Source organism: Crotalus tigris, unplaced genomic scaffold (genome assembly GCF_016545835.1).
Source record: "Crotalus tigris isolate CLP2741 ecotype Arizona unplaced genomic scaffold, ASM1654583v1 scf7180000023774.461318, whole genome shotgun sequence".
NCBI lineage: Eukaryota > Metazoa > Chordata > Lepidosauria > Squamata > Viperidae > Crotalus > Crotalus tigris.
The window spans coordinates 375,529-400,439 of record NW_024100176.1 but is presented as its reverse complement, the minus strand read 5'-3'; the positions used below and the strand labels follow the sequence as shown (position 1 = coordinate 400,439).

The window sequence follows — 24,911 nt, the reverse complement described above, 5'->3', positions numbered from 1 at the left end:
CTGGGGCATGGGACACCAGCGGAGCCTGTCACAGTTGACACGGAGGCTGAGCCGACGTTCGCCGAAAAGGTAACCACTCAACACCGCATACCATGCCCGACCATGTTCCTAAACACAATAAGGAAACAGTGGGCAGCGCCAACCTCCCTACCACTTCCTAGCAATGCGGAGAGGAAGCTATTTAACGTAGCAAGGGAGCTAGAGGGAACATTGGAGGTGCCGGTGGTGGACGAACCCATAGGTCCCCTGATATCGGACACGGCCATATCAGGAGATTTTGCTGAGGCTCTTAAAGCCGAGGACCGAAAGAGTGAGTCCAACTACAGGAGAACGCACCAGGCAATAGCTTGGGCTACCAGGGCGTCTACCTCCGCGTCCTTTTTCACCAGAGCCACACTTTGTTGGCTCCGTGAGTTACAGGGCCGGGTTCCCATGGAAGATATACGCACTCACCAGGAACTCAGCAAAATGGTAGCGGCCACGGAATATGCGTCGGACGCAACACTTTTAGCGACCAAGTTTTCAGCCAAGGCAATGGCGGCAAACAACACGAGCAGGCGCATCCTCTGGCTAAAGAACTGGCAGGCGGATACCAAATCCAAGTGGAAATTGGCTTCGGCTCCGGACCAAGGGGCAAAGCTGTTTGGTGAGGCACTAACGCCATACCTGACAGAGAACAAGGACAAGCGCAAGGTCCTTAAACACATGCTTAAAAGGCAGGACAAGAGACCCGGCTCCTGGGGAAGGAAACAATCCTTTCGTACGGAAGCCAGGGTCAACTACTTTCAAAATTCCCAACCCTTCCAAGCTAGACAGGATAGGGAAAGACAGGGGGACAGTCAGAACACAAGACATAGGCAAACACAGGGAAGACGGCCCTTTCGGGGGAACAACCGCCCCTTCCGCCGTACCAGATGACTCCCGCCCAGACCTTCCCATAGGGGGCAGACTAGCAGGGTTTGCTCCCCAGTGGGAAGAGACCACCACGGACGTATGGGTCAGGAACACCATACGTCATGGTCTATCTCTAGAATTTCTCTCAAAGCCCCCGAACCGCTTCCGCCCGTGCCCCTGTCCCACAAACCCAACAAAGAGAAGGCTCATGAACGAGGCCGTTCAGCACCTTCTAAACATACGGGCCGTAGAGCCGGTGCCTATGAACCAGAGAGACCAGGGGTTTTATTCTATCCTCTTCGTGGTCCCAAAACCCTCGGGGGGTTGGAGAGCCGTTTTGGATTTGAAAAGGCTAAATTTCTACATAAAATACCGCAAATTCAAAATGCAGACACTACGCTCCATCCTTGGAAGCGTAAGGAAAGGGGATTTTCTGGCATCGATCGACCTCACGGAGGCATACTTGCACATCCCTATCTCTCTGGCTCACCGCCGCTTTCTACGGTTTGCCTACAGGGGGCACCATTTTCAATACAGGGCACTTCCATTCGGCCTGTCATCAGCGCCCAGGGTGTTCACCAAGATTCTGGCGGTTCTGGCAGCACACCTAAGAAACGTACCAGTCAGAGTCCAGTGCTACCTGGACGATATTCTAATCCAGTCATCGTCCGCCCAGCAGTCTCGGGCGGACCTAAAGTTAGTGATAAAAATGCTGCAGGACCACGGCTTCTCGGTGAACTTTCCAAAGAGCCATCTAACCCCAACTACGAGAATACTCCACCTGGGAGCGGTCATAGACACAAAGGAATGCAAGGTGTACCTATCACAGGAACGCCTCAGCAGCATAAAGAAAGCCGTAAAACAGGTAAGCCGCGGTCAGTCAGTGACGCTGGTCTGCCTCTCCCAGCTGCTAGGGAAGATGATATCGACCATAGCAATAGTTCCTTGGGCAAGGCTGCACTCAAGAGAACTGCAGTGGTTCATGCTCCCGTTTCAGAGACAACAAATCAGTGCATCCCGGAAGAGGGTAGGCATACCTCTGAGAGTACAACACTCCCTCAGGTGATGGCTATCTCCAGCTCTCCTCAGGGGGTCCCCCTTCAGGGAACCAGACAGAGTAGTAGTCACAACAGATGCGAGCTTATTCGGCTGGGGAGGCCACTTGGGGACCAAGTGGACACAGGGCCGCTGGTCAGCGGTGGATCTCCGACACAACATAAACTGGCTCGAGCTGCGGGCTATTCACCTAGCGTTAAGGCATTTTCACAGCAGCATAAAAGGCAGGCACGTACTGGTCCTGACGGACAACGTGACAGCCAAGGCCCACATAAACCGTCAGGGGGGCACACACTCTCGCTCGCTCTCGGCCGAGGCCCTCCTACTGGGGGCCTGGGCGGAACAAAATCTGGCCTCCATAAAGGCCGACCACATATCAGGGGAGGCAAACATCCAAGCAGATCTGTTGAGCAGATCAACAATAGATCACTCGGAGTGGCAACTACACCCGAGGATCTTCAGGGAGGTCTGTCACCGCTTCGGGCTTCCCCAGGTGGACCTTTTTGCCTCTCCTTCCAATGCCCACCTAACTCACTTCTTCTCCCGATTCCCATCCAAGGGAGCAGAGCAGACGGATGCGTTACGGAGCCCATGGCCAAGGGGGTTCCTGTACGCATTTCCACCCTTACCTCTCCTTCCGGCGGTAGTACGCAAGATTCTGCGGGAAAGGGCCGAGGTAATCCTTGTGGCCCCTTATTGGCCAAGGAGACCTTGGTTCGCAGACTTGAGGAGTCTCTCCCGCACGAATCCATGGCGGATTCCTCCGGAGAGGATCTCCCTCAAGCAGGGGGAGATCTCCCACCCAGAGCCACAATGGCTACAACTAGCCATCTGGCTCTTGAACGGTCAATTTTAGCCAAGGGGGCTTGCTCACAGGGTGTAATTAGGGTCATACAGGCATCAAGGCGCCCCTCCACGAACCGTATCTACGAGGCCACGTGGAGAAGCTTCCAATCATGGTGCTCTAAACAGGAATTGTTACTCGAAGGGATCACAATTCCCAAGATCCTAGAATTTTTACTAGATGGCCTAGAGAGGGACCTCTCGCCAAACACACTGCGCAGGCAAATCGCCGCCCTCTCAACTATACTTTCTGCCAGCCCCGGTGAATCCTTGGGCAAGCATCCCTTAATACGATCCTTCCTCAAGGGGGCTGCGAACATCAGACCGCCAACCGTGCACAGGTATCCATCGTGGGAACTACCACGAGTACTACAATGCCTGTTTCAAGAGTTCTGGTTTTTTGGGTGGTTAGCTGAGGTGGGTCCTTACATACAGTAGGAATCTTAGTGAATTATGAAAAGAAGACTTCTTGAAACACTGTTCAAAAGAGAAAGTAGAGTCCATTATAAAAAAGAGGGGTCAACCTATTTTCTAAAGTACCAGAAGGCAAGACAAAAAACAATAGATGGAAACTAATCAAGGAGAGAAGCAACTAAGGAGAAATTTTATAACTGTGAGAAATATTAACCAGTGGAGAGACTTGCCTTCAGAAGTTGTGGATGCTCCATCACTGGAGGCTTTAAGAAAAGACTGGACAGCCACTTGTCTGGAATGGTATAGAATTAATTATGAATCAGCAATGTAATGTGGTTGCAAAAAAAAAAGGCAGCTACATTCAAGTGGTTGAATGTAATTATTTCACTTTGCTCTGTAGTTGTCAATTTAAGTACTATGTCTTATTCTGGACAACATATTAAGAAGGATTCAAACAAACTGGAAAAGGTTCAGAGAAGCCAATAAGGATCTTCACTGCACAAAAACTAAGTCCTAGGAAAACAAAGTGAATGAATTGAACATGTTCAAGAGAAGATTAAGAGAAAATATGATAGTATTCAAACACTTGAAAATATGTCACACAGAAGGTTATGACTGTTTTCCATCTTTCCAGGCAAAGATTATGGAAAGGTAAAAATGTTCTAATAGTAAGAATATTGATTCCATTGTCACCAACTATACAGAGAAGTGATGCTTTAAATAGCCAAATGTCAGGAATGTTTAAATTTGAATTCCTATACTTAGCAGGATATTGGAATCAGTAGTCTACTACATCTTTGTGTTTATTTTATATTGCAATGTATTTTAAAAATGATTTGCATACTAAATCTTTTTGATAATTGAAGACCGCTGTTCTTTAAAACAGGGGTCAAGTGTGTGTGCATGTGCACACAAAACCCCACTTGTGTGAGCATCGCCTAGATTATTGTGGGCATTCGCAGCCCCAGTCATGCAGGCATTGCGGATGTTTGCAGCTCCACTCATGGGAGCATTGCCACAAGCATCTCAGGTGCTCATGGCCCCACATGCAAGTACATGTGTCACTGTGAGCACTGTGCTTGCAACTGCACACACGAGTGCTCATGGCCCCATACACTCAAGCATCAGGTGTTCAGGTGCGCACATGTGTCCATATGGTCATCCCTCCACAAAACCATCCCTAGATATCACAAAGTAAAAGTTCAACATTAATTAAAATAAATTAAATACAATAATAGAAATAGAATCCCAAGTGAATCTCAGTACACTGTATATAACGTCTGACTGATATGTATTTATGCTTTATCTATTAGAGATTCCAGTTTACATGGAATAGCATGAGCAGGATTGGGTAAAACTGATATTTGGTTGTCCCTGTAACATATTGGTTGTAATACCAAATCAAATAATTTTTTTGTAAACATAAGGTTAGAAAATAGTGATATAAAGTCTACGAAATAAGTGAATATATAGACATTATTGTAAATTTTTATTTGATAATATATATATTTGAAATGGGCCCTATCCAACAAAATGCAATTTAGAGGTGGAGAAAAGGAAAGGTCTTATATTATTCAGCTTCAAGATGGCAGCAGTGTAGAAAGCAATATCAGATCATGAGGATAGGAGTTACTAAACTAATTAGAAAGATACAAGGAGGAGGGAAAAGGGAAGAAAAAAAGGAGCAGAAAGTTAGATTGTTGTTGTTGTTAATTGCGAAGTCGTGTCCGACCCATCGCGACCCCATGGACAACGTTCCTCCAGGTCTTCCTGTCCTCTACCATCTTCTGGAGTCCATTTAAGTTCACAACTACTGCTTCAGTGACTCCATCCAGCCATCTCATTCTCTGTCGTCCCCTTCTTCTATTGCCCTCAATCTTTCCCAGCATTAGGCCCTTCTCCAGTGAGTCCTCCCTTCTCATTAGGTGGCCAAAGTATTTGAGTTTCAGAAAGTTAGATAAGAAAGATAAAAAGGATAAAGGAAAAGAAGAAACTGGGGTAAGGAGGAAAACACTAGCAAAATAGCAGTGCAGCAAATGAATGGCTGCACGTGGAGTCAGAGGCAGCCAGCAATAGAAAACAGATCCAGCTCTGGAGCCCAACTAAGCAGTCCTAGGCTGGAAAAGAGGCAACTGAGAGCAGCAAAAAGGCAGCTGAACAGTAGCTGAAGGGAGGCTGTTGGAGGCAGCAAATTTGTGGGTCATAGTATATTCAGTGATTGCCTCGATTTCATTGAGGGTCACATCAGGGTTGTGGTTGACTGGGGTGGGTATAATGGGGGTGGGGGTGGCTGGGTTGGGCATGGCCACCTCAACGTTGCTTGTGTTGGGGGCTGCCTATGGTGGCCCGGGTGGGGCTGGGGGAATCCATTGTCTCCAGCCGAGGAAGGCAAGACGAGGGCGAGCACCATACCCTTATCCACCAGAGGAGCCTTGCTGTCCCTCAGACCATGCAGAGGACCCCCAGTGATGCAGGCTGTCCAGAACCCTGGACAGTGGAGAGAAAGTGCCCAGGCCAGCCTTTCCCAAGGGGGGCACCCGGCTGTGCTCCTCCTCAAGGGTGCTGCTGATTGGCTCACTCTCTTTGGCCAAATTGCTCATCGTGTGTGCAAGAGGGCAAAATGTGTGGGTCAGAGGGAGGCCTGCTCCCTTTCCCTGTGAGAAGATCTGGCTTTGTAACCAAAGCATCCTCTGCAATAGGATGGGAGACCACCAGGAGGGATCAGGAGGGGACAAGGGGATGGTAAAAGGGCAGCAGGGCTGCTTGTGGCCAAGTGCTAAGGCAGGACTTCCCTCAGACCCTTCCTCCCTTTCATTATAATCTTCCTGCCTTCCTTTTCTTCTTTTTCCTTCCCTCTTTGTTCTCCTTTCCTTCTTCCTTCCCCTCTTTCCTTCTTTTGTTTGTCTTTTCTCTTTTTCTTTCTCCTTTCCTGTCCCTTCTTGGATGTGCAAATGCAAAAGGGGAAACATTTCTCGATACCTCCTTGCCTTGTGATCAAATGCCACTTTTGCTAGTAGTCTGTGGCCATTTAAAAGACTGAGAACAAACTATATCTCTAAGTTAAATATACAACTGAATAGCACTCAAAAATGACAACAAAGAATGAACAAATAAATCAGACAACAGAACATAAATTAAATGAAAGTGACTTAAATAGAAAAGCTACAAATGAAGAAAACTATAATTTAATACAAACAAAAAAAATCTGCAAAACCTCACTTTAATAAAGAAGACAAAAAAGATGCTTTATCCAGGATTTCAAAAGAAATTTGAGGGTAAAAAAGAAAAGCTAATAAAATGGATTAAAGAACTGCCAGAAGAATCATCACAATATGGGAGACAAAAAACTAACATTTTACTTGACTTGTGTTTTTTTTCCCACAACAACACTCACAAAAATACAACCTGGCAAGCTAAACTTACTGACTTGGAAAGCAACATGGCAAAAGAAGAAGACTAAAGTTGGAGTCAAGAAATGTGATTCAACATATCAGAGGAAATATTATGACTATGTGATCACAAAAGCCCAGACCAGCACAATACCACTGAGAAAGAAAAACAAGAAATCCAAGAAGAAACCAGCATGGCTGCACAAAGAACTCACTAACTAACTAAAAGACAAAAAGCACAAATACAAAAAATGGAAAGAGGGACACATAATTAAAGCAGTTTATCAGCAGACAGCCAGAGCATGCAAAGGCCCAGAACGAACAAAGGCTAGCGACAGAAATCAAGGACAATAAAAAAGCTTCTTTCAACATATTAATAACAAGAAAAAAATCAAGGAAACTGTAGGCCCGCCAAAGAGAGAAGATGGCAAGGAAATAACAGGCAACAGAGAGAATGCAGAGCTGCCTAACTCATACTTTGTGTCAGTCTTCACACAAAAAGAAATTACAGCCCAACAACCCCCCCCCAAAAAAAAACATTGCAAAAGACATACCAGAAACAAAAATTAAAATAAGCAAGAAAATGGTAAGGGAGCACCTATCCAACCTTAATGAATATAAATCACCGGAACCTGACAGGCTACATCCCAGAGTTCTGAAAGAGCTGGCAGAAGTTATCTGAGAACTGTTGCACCACATCGTCCATAAATCCTGGAGCACCAGGGAAGTACCAGAGGATTGGAAAAGGGCTGATGTGGTCCCTGTTACGTCCTGAGAATAATGAAGAGTGAGGAGGCTCATCTTGAACACAGCAGTCTTTTATTAGTAACAGCTTTTTACAATCTGGCAATCTACGAGGCATACAGCCTCTCTTAACTACTCAGAGACCCGAATATAATGGCAACAATTACTGAGTGCTTTCACGCCTTGCGCGTGCGCACAAGGCCGGCGTCACTCAGTCTGGTCCTGGGCAGCTTTTGCAATTGCCCAGGACCTTGCAACGTCCCGAGCCTGCTTTTGCAGGCTCAGGACACAATACCCCTTTTCCCCGGATTAAACATTTCTGCTCATATATGCAACCTCACTGACCGGACGTGTTCTGGATCCATCACACCCTGTAATAATTCCCGTATGATTTATGAGTGTGTGATTGATCCGTTGCGACCTCTTCAGACCTGGGGAACACCCTTGTCCTGCCACGTGCATGACACACATCCTAACATTTTGGGAATAAATGTATCAGAAATTAAACAGTCCCTTTACTTGTGGAGTCTTCCTTCAGTAGTTTCCTTCAAAACTGGTCTGCAGATTAACATATTCCCTGAGGTATTTTGGGGGGTATCTGGTCCTTTGCGATCTTCTCGGACCTGGCGAGGGTGCAGGGCTCATTTGCTCTCCTGCTAGGCTAGGTGAGCCCAGCAGTGGCAGCCCTACATTTCCAAGCACCTTTGGAGCTGTGGCCTTGCCTGCTGCTCGCCCACCAGACTCAGCCGGCCAGGACTTTGTTGCCCCGCGTACCTGGTCAACCTGCCCCCCGGCTGGCTGGCTGGACCTTCTCTGCCCAACCCAACATACCTTGGAGGGGTGGTAGTCCCCAGGTCCACAATGGACCTTCCCTGGGAGCACTGTCCCTTGGCCCCGAGGCCAGCCAATACTGGATTCTGGGCATCAGGGTCACCCCTAAGTTCGGAAGTTTTCCCACCTGTGCCAGAGGTGCCAGAATCAGGAGTCGCCTCCCTGGCCACCCCCCTTCCTGCTGACCTCCTTTGAGAGGTAGTTGCCGGGACGTACCCTCGCCCTTGCTGGAATTCCTGGTCACTGTTCCCTTGTGACATATGAGGATACCCCCGTCAAACTCCCTGTCTGGAGTGTTATCAGTTGAAGGTGAGTAATGTGAACACCCCCGGTATGTTTCCCTGTCTGGGGTGATTGTGGATAAGTGGGGAAACCCCCTATCTCTTGAATCTTCATACTGCATATTATCATCCCCCTCCCCCCCAGAGCAGAGCCAGGAGCGGAAGAGTGAGAGTCCAATTTCCAACGCAGCTGATCTATGTGTCTGCGAATGACATGGCCATCACCCAATGTCACTTCGTACGACAATGGTCCCGAGGCCTTGCAGACCACAGCTGTCACCCAGAGATGACCAGGTCCATAGTTGCATGCCCAGACCGGATCACCCACTTGGAGTCTCCTAGGTGCCTGTGGTTGTGACACCTGTGAAGCCACCCGGTCAGGATGCAGCCTGTCCAGCTTCGTTATGAGGCGGTGACTCCAGCGGAGTTCAGCAGGGCTCTTTCCCATGGCAGTGCATGGTGTGGTGTGGTTTGCAAGAAGAAAATCTGCTAACCTGTGATGCCAGTTACCATAAGTCAATCTCTTGAGGGCATCTTTGGTAGTGCGCACCATTCTCTCAGCCATTCCGTTGGAGGACGGGTGGAAGGGAGCCGATGTTGCGTGCTGGATCATGTTGGCTTGCAGGAAAGCCTGGAACTCAGAAGAAGTAAATTGAGGACCATTGTCTGAAACCAGCACATCTGGAAGGCTGTGTGATGCAAAAATGCTTCTTAACACCTGGATGGTCCTGGCAGTAGTAGTGGAGGAAACAGGAACAACCTCTAGCCATTTGGAATGGCTGTCAACCACAATGAGGAAGAATTGCCCCTAAAAGGGCCCAGCGTAATCTATATGCACCCTGGACCAAGGGAATTGAGTTTCCTCCCACCTGTGGGGCCTGAGGCATTTCAGGCCGGGACTGTTGGCACGCTTGGCACCCGTGAACCTGGGTCTCGATAGCTTTATCGAGATCAGGTCACCAAAGATGGCTGCGCGCAAGCGCTTTCATCCTGACAATACCTGGATGTCCCTCATGAGAGAGGACAAGATTCTAGACCTCAATGAGGTAGGGATCACAACCCTGCTACCCCATAACAAGCAACCTTTGAAAGTATAAAACTCATGCTTCTTTTTCCAGAAGCTCTGAAACTCCGTATCGGGACATTTGTCAGGCCACCCTGACAATACCCATGCCAACACACGTGTGAGCGTGTGATCAGTGGCAGTTTCTGCAGCCACATCTCTGACATTGAGGGGACACTCTAGTAATTCCTGAATTGACAGAATATAAACAGCTGGAGCCAGATCAGGCTCCAATTGCTGCAAAGGCAATCTACTCAGTCCATCAGCATGACCCATATCCTTTCCTGGTTTGTGAATTAAAGTAAAGTCGTATGCTGACAGAAAAATGGACCATCTCAGCATACGAGGAGAAATGATATGTGGGGTCTGTTCATGGTAAACAACCCCAAAAGAGGCTTATGGTCAATATAGACTGTAAATTTGCGGCCATATAAGAAATCATGAAATTTCTTAATGCCGGCCACTATGGCCAAAGCCTCTCTGTCAATCTGAGCATAATTGCGATCAGCAGAAGACAGGGTCCTGGAATAATAGGCTACAGGGACCTGAATCCCATCAGCCTTCAGATGGCTGAGTACTGCTCCTACCCCGTAAGGAGATGCATCACAGGCGATGCACACAGGCAACTGCTCGTTGAAATGAGCTAAGACAGTATTGGAAGTTAGCAAGGCCTTAACCTCATTGAAACTCTTTTCATGGTTCTTAGTCCACTGCCAAGGAGCCTATGTAATGGCTCCACCACAGCAGCCTTGTGAGGTAGGAAGGCATGATAAAAAATTAAGAGGCTCAGGAAGGCTTGCAATTCCCCCTTGGATTTAGGGCTAGGGGCCTCTTGTATAGCTCACAGCTTGCCTTCAGCAGGGTGGATACCCTGGGCATCTATTCTAAATCCCAAGAATCCAGTGGAATTGACTCCAATTTTGTATTTTTCCTTTTTAATTTTAAGGCCTGCTTTTCTGAAACGAAGCAAAACAGCCCTTAATCTCTCCGCTAGCATTTGAGATGACTCTTCAGCAATGAGGACATCATCAAAGTAGGGGCAGACCCCTGGAATTCCACGCAGCGTGCTTTCCATGACGTTTTGGAATATGCCAGGGGCTACACTAACCCCAAATTGCAGTCTCTTGACCTTAAATGCCCCTCTATGAGTGACTATAGTTTGTGCTTCTGCAGCTGCCTCATCTACAGTACAGACAACTGTTGGTAGGCCTGTGCCAGGTCAAGCTTTGCAAAGATACGGCCCCCCTTAAGGGATGCCAGAATGTGACTTACCACTGGAACTGGATAAGCATGCTGTTGTAAAGCCTTATTTAGAATACATTTGTAATCTGCACAAATACATATCTCCCCATTAGCCTTTCCCATGGACTTGAATCTACAAGTTCTAAAATACCTTGCTGTAGCAGTTTGTCCAGTTCAGCATCAATCTTGGCCTTGAGGGCAAAAGGTACCCTCCTTGGCTTAACCCTGATGGGGGTGATTGTTGGGTCTAATAGAGAGAGTGGACCCTGTGTCCAACTCAATAGCTGTAGGAACCCCTTGCAGCCTTACTTTTAAAGACAGTTTTTTCTTTAAGGGTTTATGTGTTCCTGTTTTCAAAATACTCCTGCGCGATGCGCAGAAACCCACCCTGTTTTGGCTGAGGACCTTGGTACCTTTCAGACGCAATTCTTCCTGTGGTTGTACCTTCTGTTGACTCAAGCATACGGCTACAATGTGGCCTCGCTTTCCACACCTTCTGCATATGGCGGACCGGAACCTGCACTCAGCTCTCTTGTGGCTTCCACTGCATCCGAAGCATTTGATGGCTGTAGTGGCCTTGTCCAGATGCCCCTTCTGCTTCCTCCCCGATGGCAGATAAAGTCTATTCATCTTGTCTTCAGGATCTGTATCTGACTCATCTTTGATGTCTTCCTGACGGACAGTTGCTGTTTCAGGAATGTTCCTGGTAGGCCATAGAGACCTTACAGCTTCTCCAGCTGCTTCTTCAGCTGTCACCTCCCTAAGAGCATCTTGGAAGGAAATATCTTCTCTGGCAAAAAGTTTCTGCTGCAAATCTCTGTTTCTTAAACCAGAAATGAAATGATCTCGCAGCCTCTCTTCCAGGTCCTTGAACTCACAAGGCTTGGCTACTCTCCTTAAGGCTGCAATAAAGTCTTTAGCAGATTCACCTGCCCTCTGGTCTCTTTGCTCAAATGTGTGTCTCCATGCAATCACAGACAATCTGGGATGGAAATGTTCCTTTAACAATTTCTTCAAGTCAGTGAACGTAACTGACTCTAGAGGCGCAGGGACCACTAGGTTCTCAGCTATTTCAAATGCCTCCTGACCACAAATGCACAACAGCGTTGCAGCCTTTGATCCATCTTCCCTTATTTGGTTTACTCTACAATAACTTTCCACCCTGGTAACATAAGAATCCTATCTTTCTGGATGAGCAATATCAAACTCAGAAATACACCCAATCTTCGCCATTTTCTCTCTACTCTTCTAATGTGAGGGGGGAAGGGTTATTCAGCCAAGCTCACCCTTCAGCGATGCTGTACTGATAGGCCTGAGACACTGCTTCCAACGCCGACTTCCCTCTCTTCAGGACTTCAAGGTGAGTCTTTGCAGAATCCCACCTTCATCACCAGTGTTACGTCCTGAGAGTAATGAAGAGTGAGGAGGCTCATCTTGAACACAGCAGTCTTTTATTAGTAACAGCTTTTTCCAGTCTGGCAATCTACGAGGCATGCAGCCTCCCTTAACAACTCAGAGACCCGAACATAATGGCAACAATTACTGAGTGCTTTCGCGCCTTGCGCGTGCGCACAAGGCCGGCGTCACTCAGCCTGGACCCAGGCAGCTTTTGCAATTGCCCAGGACCTTGCAACGTCCCGAGCCAACAGTCCCCATCTTCAAGAAAGGGAAAAAAACAGACCCAGGAAACTACAAACCAATTAGTTTAACATTAATACCGGAGAAAATCCTAGAAAAGATCATCAAAAAACAGATCTGCAAACAACTAGAAGCAAACAAAGTCATATCTAGTAGCCAGCAAGGGTTTGTCAAAAATAGATCATACCAAACCAATCTCATCTCATTCTTCAATTAAGTGACTAGTAGACCAGCGAAACTCAATGTATGTAATATACTTAGATTTTAGTAAGGCATTTGACAAGGTGGACCAGAACCTACTTCTTGGTAAACTAAGAAAAGGTGGGATAGACAACATCACTACCAGATGGATCTGTAACTGGCTAACAAACCGTACTCAACGAATAGTCCTCAATGGCACCACATCCACCTGGAGAGAAGTAAGCAGTGGGATACCACAAGACTCTGTCTTAGGCCCAGTGCTCTTCAATATCTTCATCAATGACTTAGATGAGAGGATAGAAGGGGAACTCATCAAATTTGCAGATGACACCAAGCTAGCAGGAGTAGCCAACACTCCAGAAGACAAACTCAGGATCCAAAAAGATCTTGACCAACTTGAACAATGAGCCCTATCCAACAAAATGAGTTTCAATGTGGAGAAAAGCAAAGTCTTACATTTAGGCAGGAAAAACCAAAGGCACAAATACAGATTGGGCGAGACGTGGCTCAAATACAGTTAACTGTGAGAGGACCTTGGAGTCCTGGTGGACTATCACATGACTATGAGCCAACAGTGTGCAGCAGGAACCAAAAAAACTAACACAATCCTGGGTTGTATAAACAGAGGCATAGAATCAAGATCATGAGAAGTACTATTACCACTTTATAAAGCCCTAGTAAGACCACACCTAGAATACTGCAGCCAATTTTGGTTGTCTTATCACAAAAAAATGTTGAGAGTTTGGAAAATATTCAAAGAAGAGCAACTAAGATGATCAGGGGCTTCGAGACTAAAACATACGAAGTACGGCTATGGGATTTGGGTCTGCCTAGTGACTAGTCTAAGGAAAAGAAGAAATAGGGGAGACATGATAGCTGTCAGAATCCAATTATATTTCATCTCTAGTTATCAACTATAGAAAACCCCATTTCTGCCTTCCCTGGATTCTGCCATACGGTGAAGGGAAGGGGGTGAACAAAGGGGCTTTATGGCCCTCACTTCCTTCAATATACTTCAAAGAGACTGAATGTGAATATCGCCAAAAGGACTAACCATAACAATGGGGCTATTACCTTTCATGTACTCCTCTCTGAAGTCTCCCTCCAGCCGGCAGTAAGGAAAAGGGGGTGTGAGCGTAATGCCTGAGACTGTCGCTGGAAGAAGGGGGTGATTGGGTGGGGCTACTGGGGAACCCCTTAAAACCTTGAATGGGAGAGCTTGGACCCCAAGTCCTATCTAGAATGCCTGCAACCATTTTCTCTTAATAAAGGATGCTTGTTGGAAGAATTATTCCAAGAGTTCTGTCTTCTTAAGATGCAAAGTGGGGTGGGTCCTTACATTAGACAGGACTTGCAAAATTAATCCACCTGGAAGGGAGACTCTTGCTGGGGGATTTTCCAAAAAATTACCATGTCAGACAAATGGAGCAAGAAAGGGGGAAAACTCCTTGGAAAGAGAGCCACTGACCCAACTGGAACCTTGCCGGATGTTGGGATCTGAGAGGTCAGATTCCTCAGGAGAAGAAGTGGTGGAGACACAGGACCACAAGCCTCGCTGGTCAATGGGCGTTGGAAAGAAAAGCGAGTGGGGAAAGGAATCAAAAAAGGTGACCCTGAGACGGGGGGGGGGGGCAAGCAACCAGAATGGAAGCAGGAGATGGAGAAATCCCTGCATACAAGTGAAGATGGAGAAAGCTGGGCATTGTACTCAGACTGGATCCTAGAGCAAGCTATTGACCTGATGAAGAGAACTCTCAGCTCCCTAGGAGAGGAGAATCCTGAGCCCTACAGCCGCCCCAGCTCCTGGAGCTGCAAAGGGAGAGACACCGAGGGGGAAGTGGAACCTGCAGCCCCGGAGACATCTGCTGATCCAGTAGTCCCCACCCCCTACCGAACCACAGATGGCGATCTGGACGGAAGACACTACCATCAATAACGGAAGCACCGAGCCATTCCAAGACATCCGCCATTGGAGGTGAAATTCAAAGGGGAGCCAACATGCTTGGGGGTTTTCCTAACCCAAGTCCTCAGCTACATGGAGCAATACAGGCGGGGCATCCCCAGCGACAAAGCCTGCATCCGGATCATGCAATCTGCCCTGGACGGACCGGCTGCAGATTGGGTGGTGAACTTGCACGACTCCAATGCCCCAGAGCTCAACGACTTCAACCGTTTCATGTCCTCTCTAAGAAGGCGATTTGAAGACCCCCTGGCTGATCACAAAGCCCGCGAAAGAATAAAAACGATGAGGCAAGGCAAACCCAGTGGCTGAATATACGCAAGAATTCCGGGCCATTGCCAGCAAACTGAACTGGCCAGAAGACATCCTCCTTAGCCATTTCAAAGACGGACTAAATTATGACCTATATGATGCTTGTCTGCCCCAAGGGGACCCACACCAACTTGAGGAATGGTACGTCTTGGCAGAGGAAGCAGAGATCGACATACTGAAGAGACACTGCCGAGGAAAACAATGGAACCGCTCCCTGTCTGAGTTGACACACGAACCAGTGAAACCATTGGCTACAGCCAAGAAGCAAATGGGGTGTTTCAAGTGCGGAAGAGAAGGGCATCGAGCTGTAGAATGCCGCTCCAAAGCCCCCCCCCCCAGCACAACCCAGACAGATCCCCGATCAGCAAGTCCGGAAAGTCTTCAGCTAAGCCAAAAGAAACTGCCATGAGAATGATGGAAAGAACTCAGGGGGAAAGAACTCCAGGGGGAAAAGAACTCCAGCCTACACCGCAGGGCCGGTGGACGCCTCAGATGACAGCTCGGAGGATGGATGCATCACACCCATCCTCAAGACAGTGACTATATTAATTCCCCCCATGCCCAAAGCCGTGAAGGTGAAAGCCTTAATAGACTCTGGCTGCAGCCGCTGCCTCATTAGCCCGACACTAGTGGGGAATCTGGGCATTCCATCGAGGAGACTGGAACAACCAATCTCATTTGGCCAGTTAGATGGGTCCATAGCAGGGGGGGTGCCAACTACCCTAGCGACTTTACCAATACACCTCTTCCTGGGCAAACATGAGGAGGACATAACGTTTGTGGTGACCCCAGGCATGGAATGCCCAATGATCTTAGGAATGGAATGATTAAAAAAATGGAACCCCTAGATGAATTGGAGGATGACAGAAATCAAATTCCCGAAGGGGGACCCCATGGACTTAAAAGCCAAAAGGGGGCTACCAGAATCAAGAATAGAAAAATCATCCATGGGAGACGAAAAGGGACCACCAGAAATACCAGAGGAATACAGAGACCTTGCTGAAGTTTTCAGTGAGGAGAGGCGGATGAGCTCACCCCCCCCCCCACCGACCCACAGACTGTGCCACTGAATTCAAGCCTGGGGCAAAACTCCCGAAGCCCAGATTATACTCCATGAACCCAAAGGAGAAGGAGGAAATGGAAAGATTCATTAAAAAAAACCTAGAGAGAGGGTTCATTGAGCCAGCCAAGCCTAAAGTGGCTGCCCCGGTCCTCTTTAGAAAGAAGAAGGATGGCTCTTTATGTTTATGCGTGGATTATAGGGCCCTGAATACAATCAGTGAAAGCAACCTATACCCTCTGCCCCTCATGAAAGGGAAAAAAAATTCTAAACTAGACCTAAGGGAAGCTTACTATCGCGTGAGAATTAAGGAAGGGGACGAATAGAAGACCGCATTTAACTGCCCCATGGGGTGCTATCAATTCAAAGTCTTGCCATTTGGATTACAAGGTGGCCCTGCAGTCTTTATGCAATTAATCAATGACTTCTAAGGGAGCACCTGTTTAAAGGTGTTTACTTGGACGACATTCTTATCTTCACCAAAAGAAAAGAGGAACATGTCAACCTAGTCAGAGCGGTTTTAAAGAAACTGTGAGCCGCCCACCTATATGCCAAACTCTCAAAATGCGAATTCCACCAGGAAAGGATAGACTACCTAGGTTATCGCATATCACCCCAGGGCATTGAAATGGACCCAGAGAAGGTCAGAGCAGTATTAGATTGGGCACCATCCTGCACAAGAAAGCAAAAACAAAGTTTCCTGGGCTTTGCAAACTTTTACCGCCAATTTATCCCCTCATTTGCCCAAATAGCCTTGCCCCTCACTAACTTACTAAAAACGAAGGGCGCATCCTCAGTAAAACCTAGCATCCTCCTAGCCAGCCACTAACATGGACAATGGAGTGCCAAGCAGTGTTTGAGAGATTAAAGAGACTTTTTTCTGCCGAACCAGCACTAAAGCACCCAGACCTGGATAAGCTCTTCGTAATACAGGCAGATGCAAGTGATGTGGCAGTGATGTGGTTCTGTTCTATTACAAGAAAACGATGATGGGGTATTGCAACCCTGTGCATATACATCCAAGAAACTCACGGAAATAGAACAGCGCTGGCCCATATGGGAGAAAGAGGCATACTGGATACATTGGGCCTTACTCATGTGGCGACAGTTCCTGGAAGGCAACAAAATCCCCTTCCAGGTGTGGACTGATCACAAAAATTTGGAAGCCCTGAAAGCGACCAGGAAGCTCAATCCCAAACAAGCCCGCTGGTCCCAGCATTTTCACCAGTTCCAATTTAAGCTCAAACATTTACCAGGGAGAAAGAACTTCCTGGCAGATGCACTCTCTCGCATGCCCCAATATAACAGCACTTGAGCCACAGACTCTAAACCAGTAGTTCTCAACATTTTTAAAACCGCGACCTCAACCGGTCGTAAGTCGAGGACTACCCAACCGGTCGTAAGTCAAGGACTACCCAACCGGTTGTAAGTCGAGGACTTTCCCTGCCCGGGAGCGCCACGCATGCGTGGTGCTGCCCCCTGCGCCAGCCAAGGCGTAGCTGGCAAGCGGCAGAGATGGTGCAGGCTGACCACCGGCTGGGCCACCAGCTGGCCAAGCCCAAGGGAGGTAAGGCACCCACTGGGCCCCACGCGCGCCAGCAACCCTCCCTGTGCCCACCGGCCTCCCACCTCCCACCCCTGGCCCTCTTTTACTTACATTTTTAGTAGTTGCTCAGCAGGGAGGGGTGGAAACTTCCAGACAGCTCGCCTTCGCTGCAGACAACTTGCAGCACCGTTTGCAGAATGGAACTTTTGGCGGGCTCAGCAGGGCAGAGACAGCCTGGACAATTCCTATTGGCTTTTGAAAGCCAATAGAATTAGACTCTATCCAAAAGAGTCTATTCTATTGGCTTTCAAAAGCCAATAGAATAAAAGGGAGTAGCACAGCTAAGGAAAAGGGGAAAAAATGGCGGACTGCATTGTTTGGTGACCCCCGTGAAATGGTCGTTCGACCCGAAATGGGGTCCCGACCCACAGGTTGAGAACCACTGCTCTAAACCAATGATGGCAGAGTCACAACTGGCAGCACCAGTAACCACAAGAACCCAAGCTAAATTAAAACCACAACTGGACAGCCAAACTGGAATTGAATTCAGAAAAAGTTTGGAAACAGATGAACGGTTCCAGAAAAACAAAAATGTGTGCACAATGAGAGACGGGTTGCCTTGGTAGGGGAAAAGTTATATATACCAACAACCCAAAGAGTCACATTCATGCAGCTTTGCCATGACACAAAATCAGCAGGGCATTTTGGATTTGTAAAAACTTTACACTTAATTAAACGGCAATTTTGGTGGCCATCCATAAAAAAAGACATAGAAAGCTACGTGGCCAGCTGCCCAAAATGTGCAACTGCAAAGAGGTTGCAAGGGAAATCGCCAGGACTATTACAAACAGATTACGTAAGCGATAAAACTAACTTTGAATAGAAGAAATATATTACCAAAAACATTTTTTAGAATGATAGATGTACTAAATTTGATAGATATACATCCAATAAATAAATAAATATACATTTTATTTCAACCCCCATGCATCCTGGTCTAGAATTGATATGCTGTGGATGAATAAGGAATTAGCTATATAAATTGAAAAGATTGAGATCTCCCCAAATACATGAGGAGACCATAATCCCCTTGAGATAAAATGGAGAGGTCAAAGGGGGAAATTCAAAAGATGGACATTAAACCCCCAAATATTAAAAGAAAAGGAATATATTGAAAGAATAATGAAGGAATTGACATTATTTTTTTAAGGAAAATAAAAAACAACACACTTCATTAACAAACTTATGGGATACTATGAAAGCTTATATAAGGGGAATAACAATAGCTTATATGGCAAAGAAAAATAAGGAAAAATGGAAGCAGCATAATATTCTAAAGGAAGAAATTGGAGAATTGGAGAATCAACTTCAGATAAAACCAGGAGATTAATTAGTTAAAGAAACTTTGACACTTGACAGACATAAATTAAACATACTAGAACAAGCAGATATTGCAAGAAATTTAAAATTTTCTAAACAATTTTTTTGAACATGCCAATAAAACTGGAAGATGGTTGACTTACAAATTGAAGAAGGAAAAAAAAAGGATGGATTATCCAACAATTATATGATGAGATGGGGACCCTACAAAATAATAAAGAAGAAAAAAAGAAAATGGTACAAAACTATTATGTGAACTTTTATGAACAAAATGAAATAGCAATGGATAAAATTGACAACTATTTGTTGGAAGAAGGGATTATACCACTAGAGGAGAGGAAAAGGGCAATGCTAAACAGAGAAATAACGCCAGAAGAATCGAGAGGGGCGATTTTAAGACTTATTGTTTTAAGAATAATAAGACACCAGGACCGGACGGCCTCCCAGGGGAAATTTATAAAAATATGAGTGAGATTATAGAACCAATATTGTTGGAATAATGAAGCTCTACATGAAGTGAAAATACCGGATTCGTGGAGGGAGGATTCGAAAGAAGGTACAGATAAAAATCAAATCAGTAATTACAGATCAATATCCCTCTTAAATGCAGACTACAAAATATTTATGAATATAATAGCAGATAGATTGAAAAGAGTACTGAATGAGATGATACACCAGGATCAAAATGGCTTCCTTTCAAATAGACAAATAAGAGATAATACAAGAATAATAGTAGACATATTGGAGTATTATGAAGCCCACCCAGAGAAACAAGCGGCCCTTATTTTTTTGGATGCTCAAAAGGCCTTTGATAATCTAAATTGGCAATTCATGATTAGGCAAATTAGATTTATGGAACTGGGAAGTAAATTTGAAAATATGATAGCGGCAATATATAAGAACCAGAAGGCTAGGGTAATAGTAAATGGGGGCACCACCAACACATTTCAAATAACCAAGGGGGTACATCAGGGATGCCCACTTTTGCCACTTCTCTTTATCCTAACATTAGAAATACTTTTAAATAGAATTAGAGCAAACCGAGAAATAAAGGGAACAAAAATTAAAAGAGAAGAGTACAAAGCACAGGCCTTCACAGACGATATGGTATTTATTATTGAAGAACCTTTGGAATCAGATCCCATTCTAATAAGAGAAATAGAAAAATATGGGGAAATATCTGGACTTAAAATTAACAAAAGGAAAACCAAAATGATAGTTAAAAACTTAACAAATCAGAAAAAAGAATTAGAAAAGGAAATGGATTTACAAATTGTCAAAAAAATTAAATATTTAGGGATATGGTTGACTGCGAGATGTTCGTCCCTAAAGGAGGATAACTATATGGTATTAGTCCAACAAATAAAGAAGGATTTGGAAAAGTGGGGGAGATTACAACTATCGCTTTTAGATAGGATCGCGACTATTAAAATGAACATCCTACCCAAATTATTATACTTATTTCAGACAATTCCCATATTATTAGATAAGAAATTCTTTGGAGAACTTAATAAAATTATTATAAATTATGTTTGGTTAGGAAAGAAGGTGAGGATAAAATTACTCTCTCTTCAAGACAACAGAAGTAGAGGTGGCTTTGGACTTCCAGTGTGGGAACTCTATTACAAGGCAGCAACTCTGGTCTGGATAAGAGTTTGGGTTAACTTAAAGAAAAGAAGAATCTTAACACTGGAAGGGCACGATTTACAAAAGGGGTGGATGTCTTCATGTGGGATAAAGGAAATAGGATACACTCATATTTCTATAGATATAAAATAAGAGATGCTCTGTTACGAACCTGGGAGGATATAAGGAAGGAACACTATAGGAAAATTCCCTGCTGGCTATGTACCATGGAGGCAATGATCCATCCTAAGACATTGGATATAAGCAAAATGCCCAGATATTCGGAAATTTTAGACAAACAGGGGAAGTTACTAAAAGAACAGGGAATAACTATTGATTGGTGGCCATACTTACAATTACAATCTAGGTATAAGAAGGATGTGGAAGATTATGGAATTGACATGGAATTAAAACAATTAGACAAATTATTGATAGGCCCTGAAGGAGAATTAATACCCAAAATATATAACTATTTATTAGAATTTGAAAGAGTAGAGGAGATAGTGAAAGAACCAATGATTGCACAGGCAAAAAACATAGGGCAAAATAGAGAATTAGAAGATTGGGAAAGAATTTGGAATAAAAATCACAAAATAACAAAATCTGCTGCATATAAGGAAAATCAATATAAAATGCTATATCGTTGGCACCTAGCCCCTGCAAGATTAGCCAAAATGTATCCGAAGCCCAAATTCTCGTCAAGGTACCTTTTTTCAGGCTTGGTGGCTGTGCCCTGAAGCGAAAAAATATTGGATTAAAATACAAGGGTGGCTACAAGACTTAACAAAATCAAATCGAATTAAATCCGGAAACATTTCTCCTGGGAATACTTAAAAAGAAATTTAATAAGAAAATAAGATATCTGATTTTACATATACTAACTGCAGCAAGAATTGCATTCGCGCAATATTGGAAGGAATGCAATATATCACCAGAGGGGTTGATTATTCAGAAAATGTATGAATGTGCCGAGATGGACAAACTCACCTTAGAATTAAAAGAAAAAGATGATTCGGAATTTTATGCAGTTAGGGAAAATTGGTATATTTGGATAAACAACAGAAACAAAAATTGGAAATATACATAAGGTTATTGTGCAAATTAGGTTATTGTGAGTTAGATTGAATGTACATAGTGTATATATTGTATAGAATGTAGATCCATAGTATCTAAAAATGACATAGTCTGCTGAATATGTACTGTATAAAGGAAAATGTTAATAAAAATAATATTTTTTTTTAAAAAAGACATTTTAAATTGGTAGGTGCCAGTACTGGGTGTCAGAATCCAATTATATTTCATCTTTAATCATCAAATATAGAAAACCCCAATTCTGCCTTCTCTGGATTCTGCCATAAGAGGGAGAGAAGGGGGAGAACAAAGGGGCTTTATGGCCCTCACTTCCTTCAGTATACTTCTAAGGATTTGAGTGTGTTTATTGCAACTTCAAAGGATGTAGTTAGCACCAAAGAACCTTACCATAACAAAGAAGGTTATTTGCCTTTCATGTAGTTTATCTGAAGTCTCCATCCAGACGGAAGAAAGGAGCAGAGGGGAGGAATTGTGATACCTGAAACTATCACTGGAAGGGGGGTTGATTGGGTGGGACTACTGGGGAACCCCTTAAAACCTTGAATGGGAGGGCTTGGACCCCAAGTCCTGTCTAGCACGCCTGCAACCACTTCTTCTTAATAAAGGATTCCTGTTGGAAGAATTATTCCAAGAGTTTTGTCTTCTTAAGATGCAAAGTGGGGTGGGTCCTTACACTGGGATTCTCTTTATTCATGCTGATAATTTTATTTATATGATCAAGAAATGCATAGGGGGAGAAGTCAACAAAAAAGTGATTATAAGTATTCTGCCTCAATGAACACTGTCAATATATAAAGGCATGACATATGATGTGGTGTTTAGTTTTAGTTCTGCCCTGAAGAAGCTAGCACTAGGATTAGTGAAATATCCTCCCATATTACAGGTCTCACATGGCCTTATCTGGAAGCCATTTCATCAATATCCATTTGCCATTTTTCCTAGCATGCTCAAGTAATCACTACAATAGGCTTTTTTTCTGATGTTGCTATAGCATGTACCTTTTGCCTCATATCTAATATTTATAAACATTGTATTTATAAAGACAATAATCACATACATTGGAATTGTACCTGATATTAACTGAAGTTCACAAAATTGCTGTTTTGAAGAAGGCAATCTCATTGGGTGATTCACCTTTCCTTCTTGTGAGTGCCCTATAAAACAAATTTCCAAAGTGTATGAATGCCAAATGCCTCAATGAATGAAAAGCATTCGACAACATAAAATAAATAAAAATAATAATAAATAACGAGTGCCTGTTTTCATCATTTTGCCAAAAGACATCATAAGTTATATCTGCCTTCAGGAGGTGGCTGTTTCAGGGGTCTCCACTGAGCATACTACTGCAAGACCATATAATGTAGACAAATGCTACCTGAAGATATCTTCCAATAAAACACCTTCAATTGGTCCTAGAAATCTATCAGCAACCAATATAAATTAATGCTAATCAGAAGGTGGGTTACTGCATTATTTGCCAACTAGAATTTCCAACTAATCATAAATGGCACCCTCCCCCATTTATTGAGGCATGACAAGAGCCTGAGTCATGCTTTAGCATCTCTTGATTCAAGAAAGAATAAGAAACTGAGAGACCCACCAAAGTTGTCCAAAGGAGCTCCTGGCTATGACTTCTATCTGCTATTCTAGCAGTTGTTAACTCAAGGAGAATATTTAGATACATAAATTATAGCTAGATAGCTAGATAGAAGATAGAGATAAACAGATAGACATCATGTTTTCCCCAAAATAAGACCTAACCAAAAAATAAGGCCTAGCTTGATTTTTGCGTCTGCGCCTAATATAAGTCCTACCATCAAAATAAGCCCTAGTTAAGGCCGTCTGGTTGCACAAGGTGGGGTGAGGCGCAGGGGTAAAAATCAAGGGGTGGGGGGATGGGAGCTGCCCCATGCCCCCTGCACCTGCTTACCTCAGGACTTCCACAGCCAGGCCTCCCATGCCCCAACACTTGCCTCACCTTGCAGCGGCGGCACTGACAGCCCCATCCAGAAGGAACCAGTGAGGCTGCCACCGACCCACTTCTTTTGCAGCCACTTGCTGCCGCTCATGTGCATCACCCCTGGCCTCCATTTCACCAGCAGAAGCCTTCAATAAAGGCCTCTGCATCTGAGAACGGAGCTCAGGGATGACATGTGCATTGTGCCCCGGCCTCTGTTTCGCCGGCAGAGGCCTTCAGGAAGAGGCCTCTGCCAGTGAAGTGGAGGATGGGGTGCAACACATGCGTTATCTCGGAGCTCAATTCTGAGCTTCAGAGGCCTTTTCTGAAGCCTCTGCCAGCAAAACAGAGGACAAGGATGAAACATGTGAGTGGCAGTGAGTGGCTACAAAAGAAGTGGGCCAGCGACAGCCATAAGGCCTCCTTCTGGATGGGGCTGTTGGTGCTGCCGCTGCAAGGCGAGCCAATGAAAAAGATGTCTCCTGAAAATAAGACCGAATGCCTCTTTTGGAGGCAAAAAAAATATAAAACCGGGTCTTATTTCTGGGGAAACACAGATAGATGATAGAGAGATGATAGATAGATAGATAGATAGATAGATAGATAGATAGATAGATAGATAGATAGATAGATAGATAGACAGACAGACAGACAGACAGACAGACAGACAGAAAAAAGAACTGTGACTGAAAAAAAGTTTCAGTCTCCCAAAATAAGTATTTAGTGATGTGTATTATTACCATATATCTGCTTCAGAGTGGTTGACTTCTGTACCAAGTTGTTTCCTGGGCTGTTTTTTTTCATGGCCTTTGGGATTTTGCCTGAAGTAAGTATTTTTAATGCAGTAAAGTTTAACTTTTTGTTCCAAATGGCCTTAATGCACAAGACAGCTGTTTTTTGTTGCCATTCATCTTTGCATTGCTGCTTCATGCTAAAATGCTGCTGGAATTGTTCTCTTAGTTGATAGCTAGAAAGAGAAAACCAGGTGGGAAATTCTATTTTAGTTTTTCACTTTTTAACTCCAGATTTTTCTATGAATCATTTCTTTTTCAATGTTTGCAATAATAACATTTTCTCTTAATTGGATTACCCCCTCCCCCATTTTCAATGTTTTTTAAAAGCAGTAAACAAATATAAAAAACTCAGGGATCTATAACAATCACTGTCTACATAGACTATAAAAGACATGAAAAGCAGAGAAATAATAAATCCATACAACATTAAACTTATAAAACACATATAATTTACAGAAACTCTATATTTTTACACTGTTATTTTTAGAATATAAAGACATTTAAAAATGAATAATAAATCTGTTCCTTAATATGCGGATAATAATTTCATCTGTAAATATATCCTCATTACTAAGCCCAAAGCTTAAT

The 24,911-nt window shown here is 44.5% G+C and overlaps 1 protein-coding gene across 15 annotated transcripts in view; it reads right to left on the bottom strand.

Annotated features, from left to right (window-relative positions):
* Positions 1-24,911, bottom strand: part of INVS (inversin) — a 370,054-nt gene that overhangs the window by 16,573 nt on the left and 328,570 nt on the right. For 10 of the 15 annotated variants that reach the window (XR_005553994.1, XR_005553995.1, XM_039321650.1 and 7 more), the window contains 2 exons: positions 24,270-24,496; positions 22,643-22,726 (listed from right to left, as the gene is read on the bottom strand). The exons of 2 other annotated variants lie outside the window; for them this stretch is intronic. Coding sequence is in view for 11 of the 13 variants with exons in the window: in XM_039321650.1 (XP_039177584.1) it covers positions 22,643-22,726; positions 24,270-24,496 (311 nt within the window). In the remaining 2 variants the exon portion in view is untranslated. Of the gene's footprint in view, positions 1-21,187; positions 21,214-22,629; positions 22,727-24,269; positions 24,497-24,911 lie in introns of those variants that run through there. 3 more of the 15 variants (XM_039321649.1, XM_039321648.1, XM_039321657.1) reach the window with 3 other exon arrangements.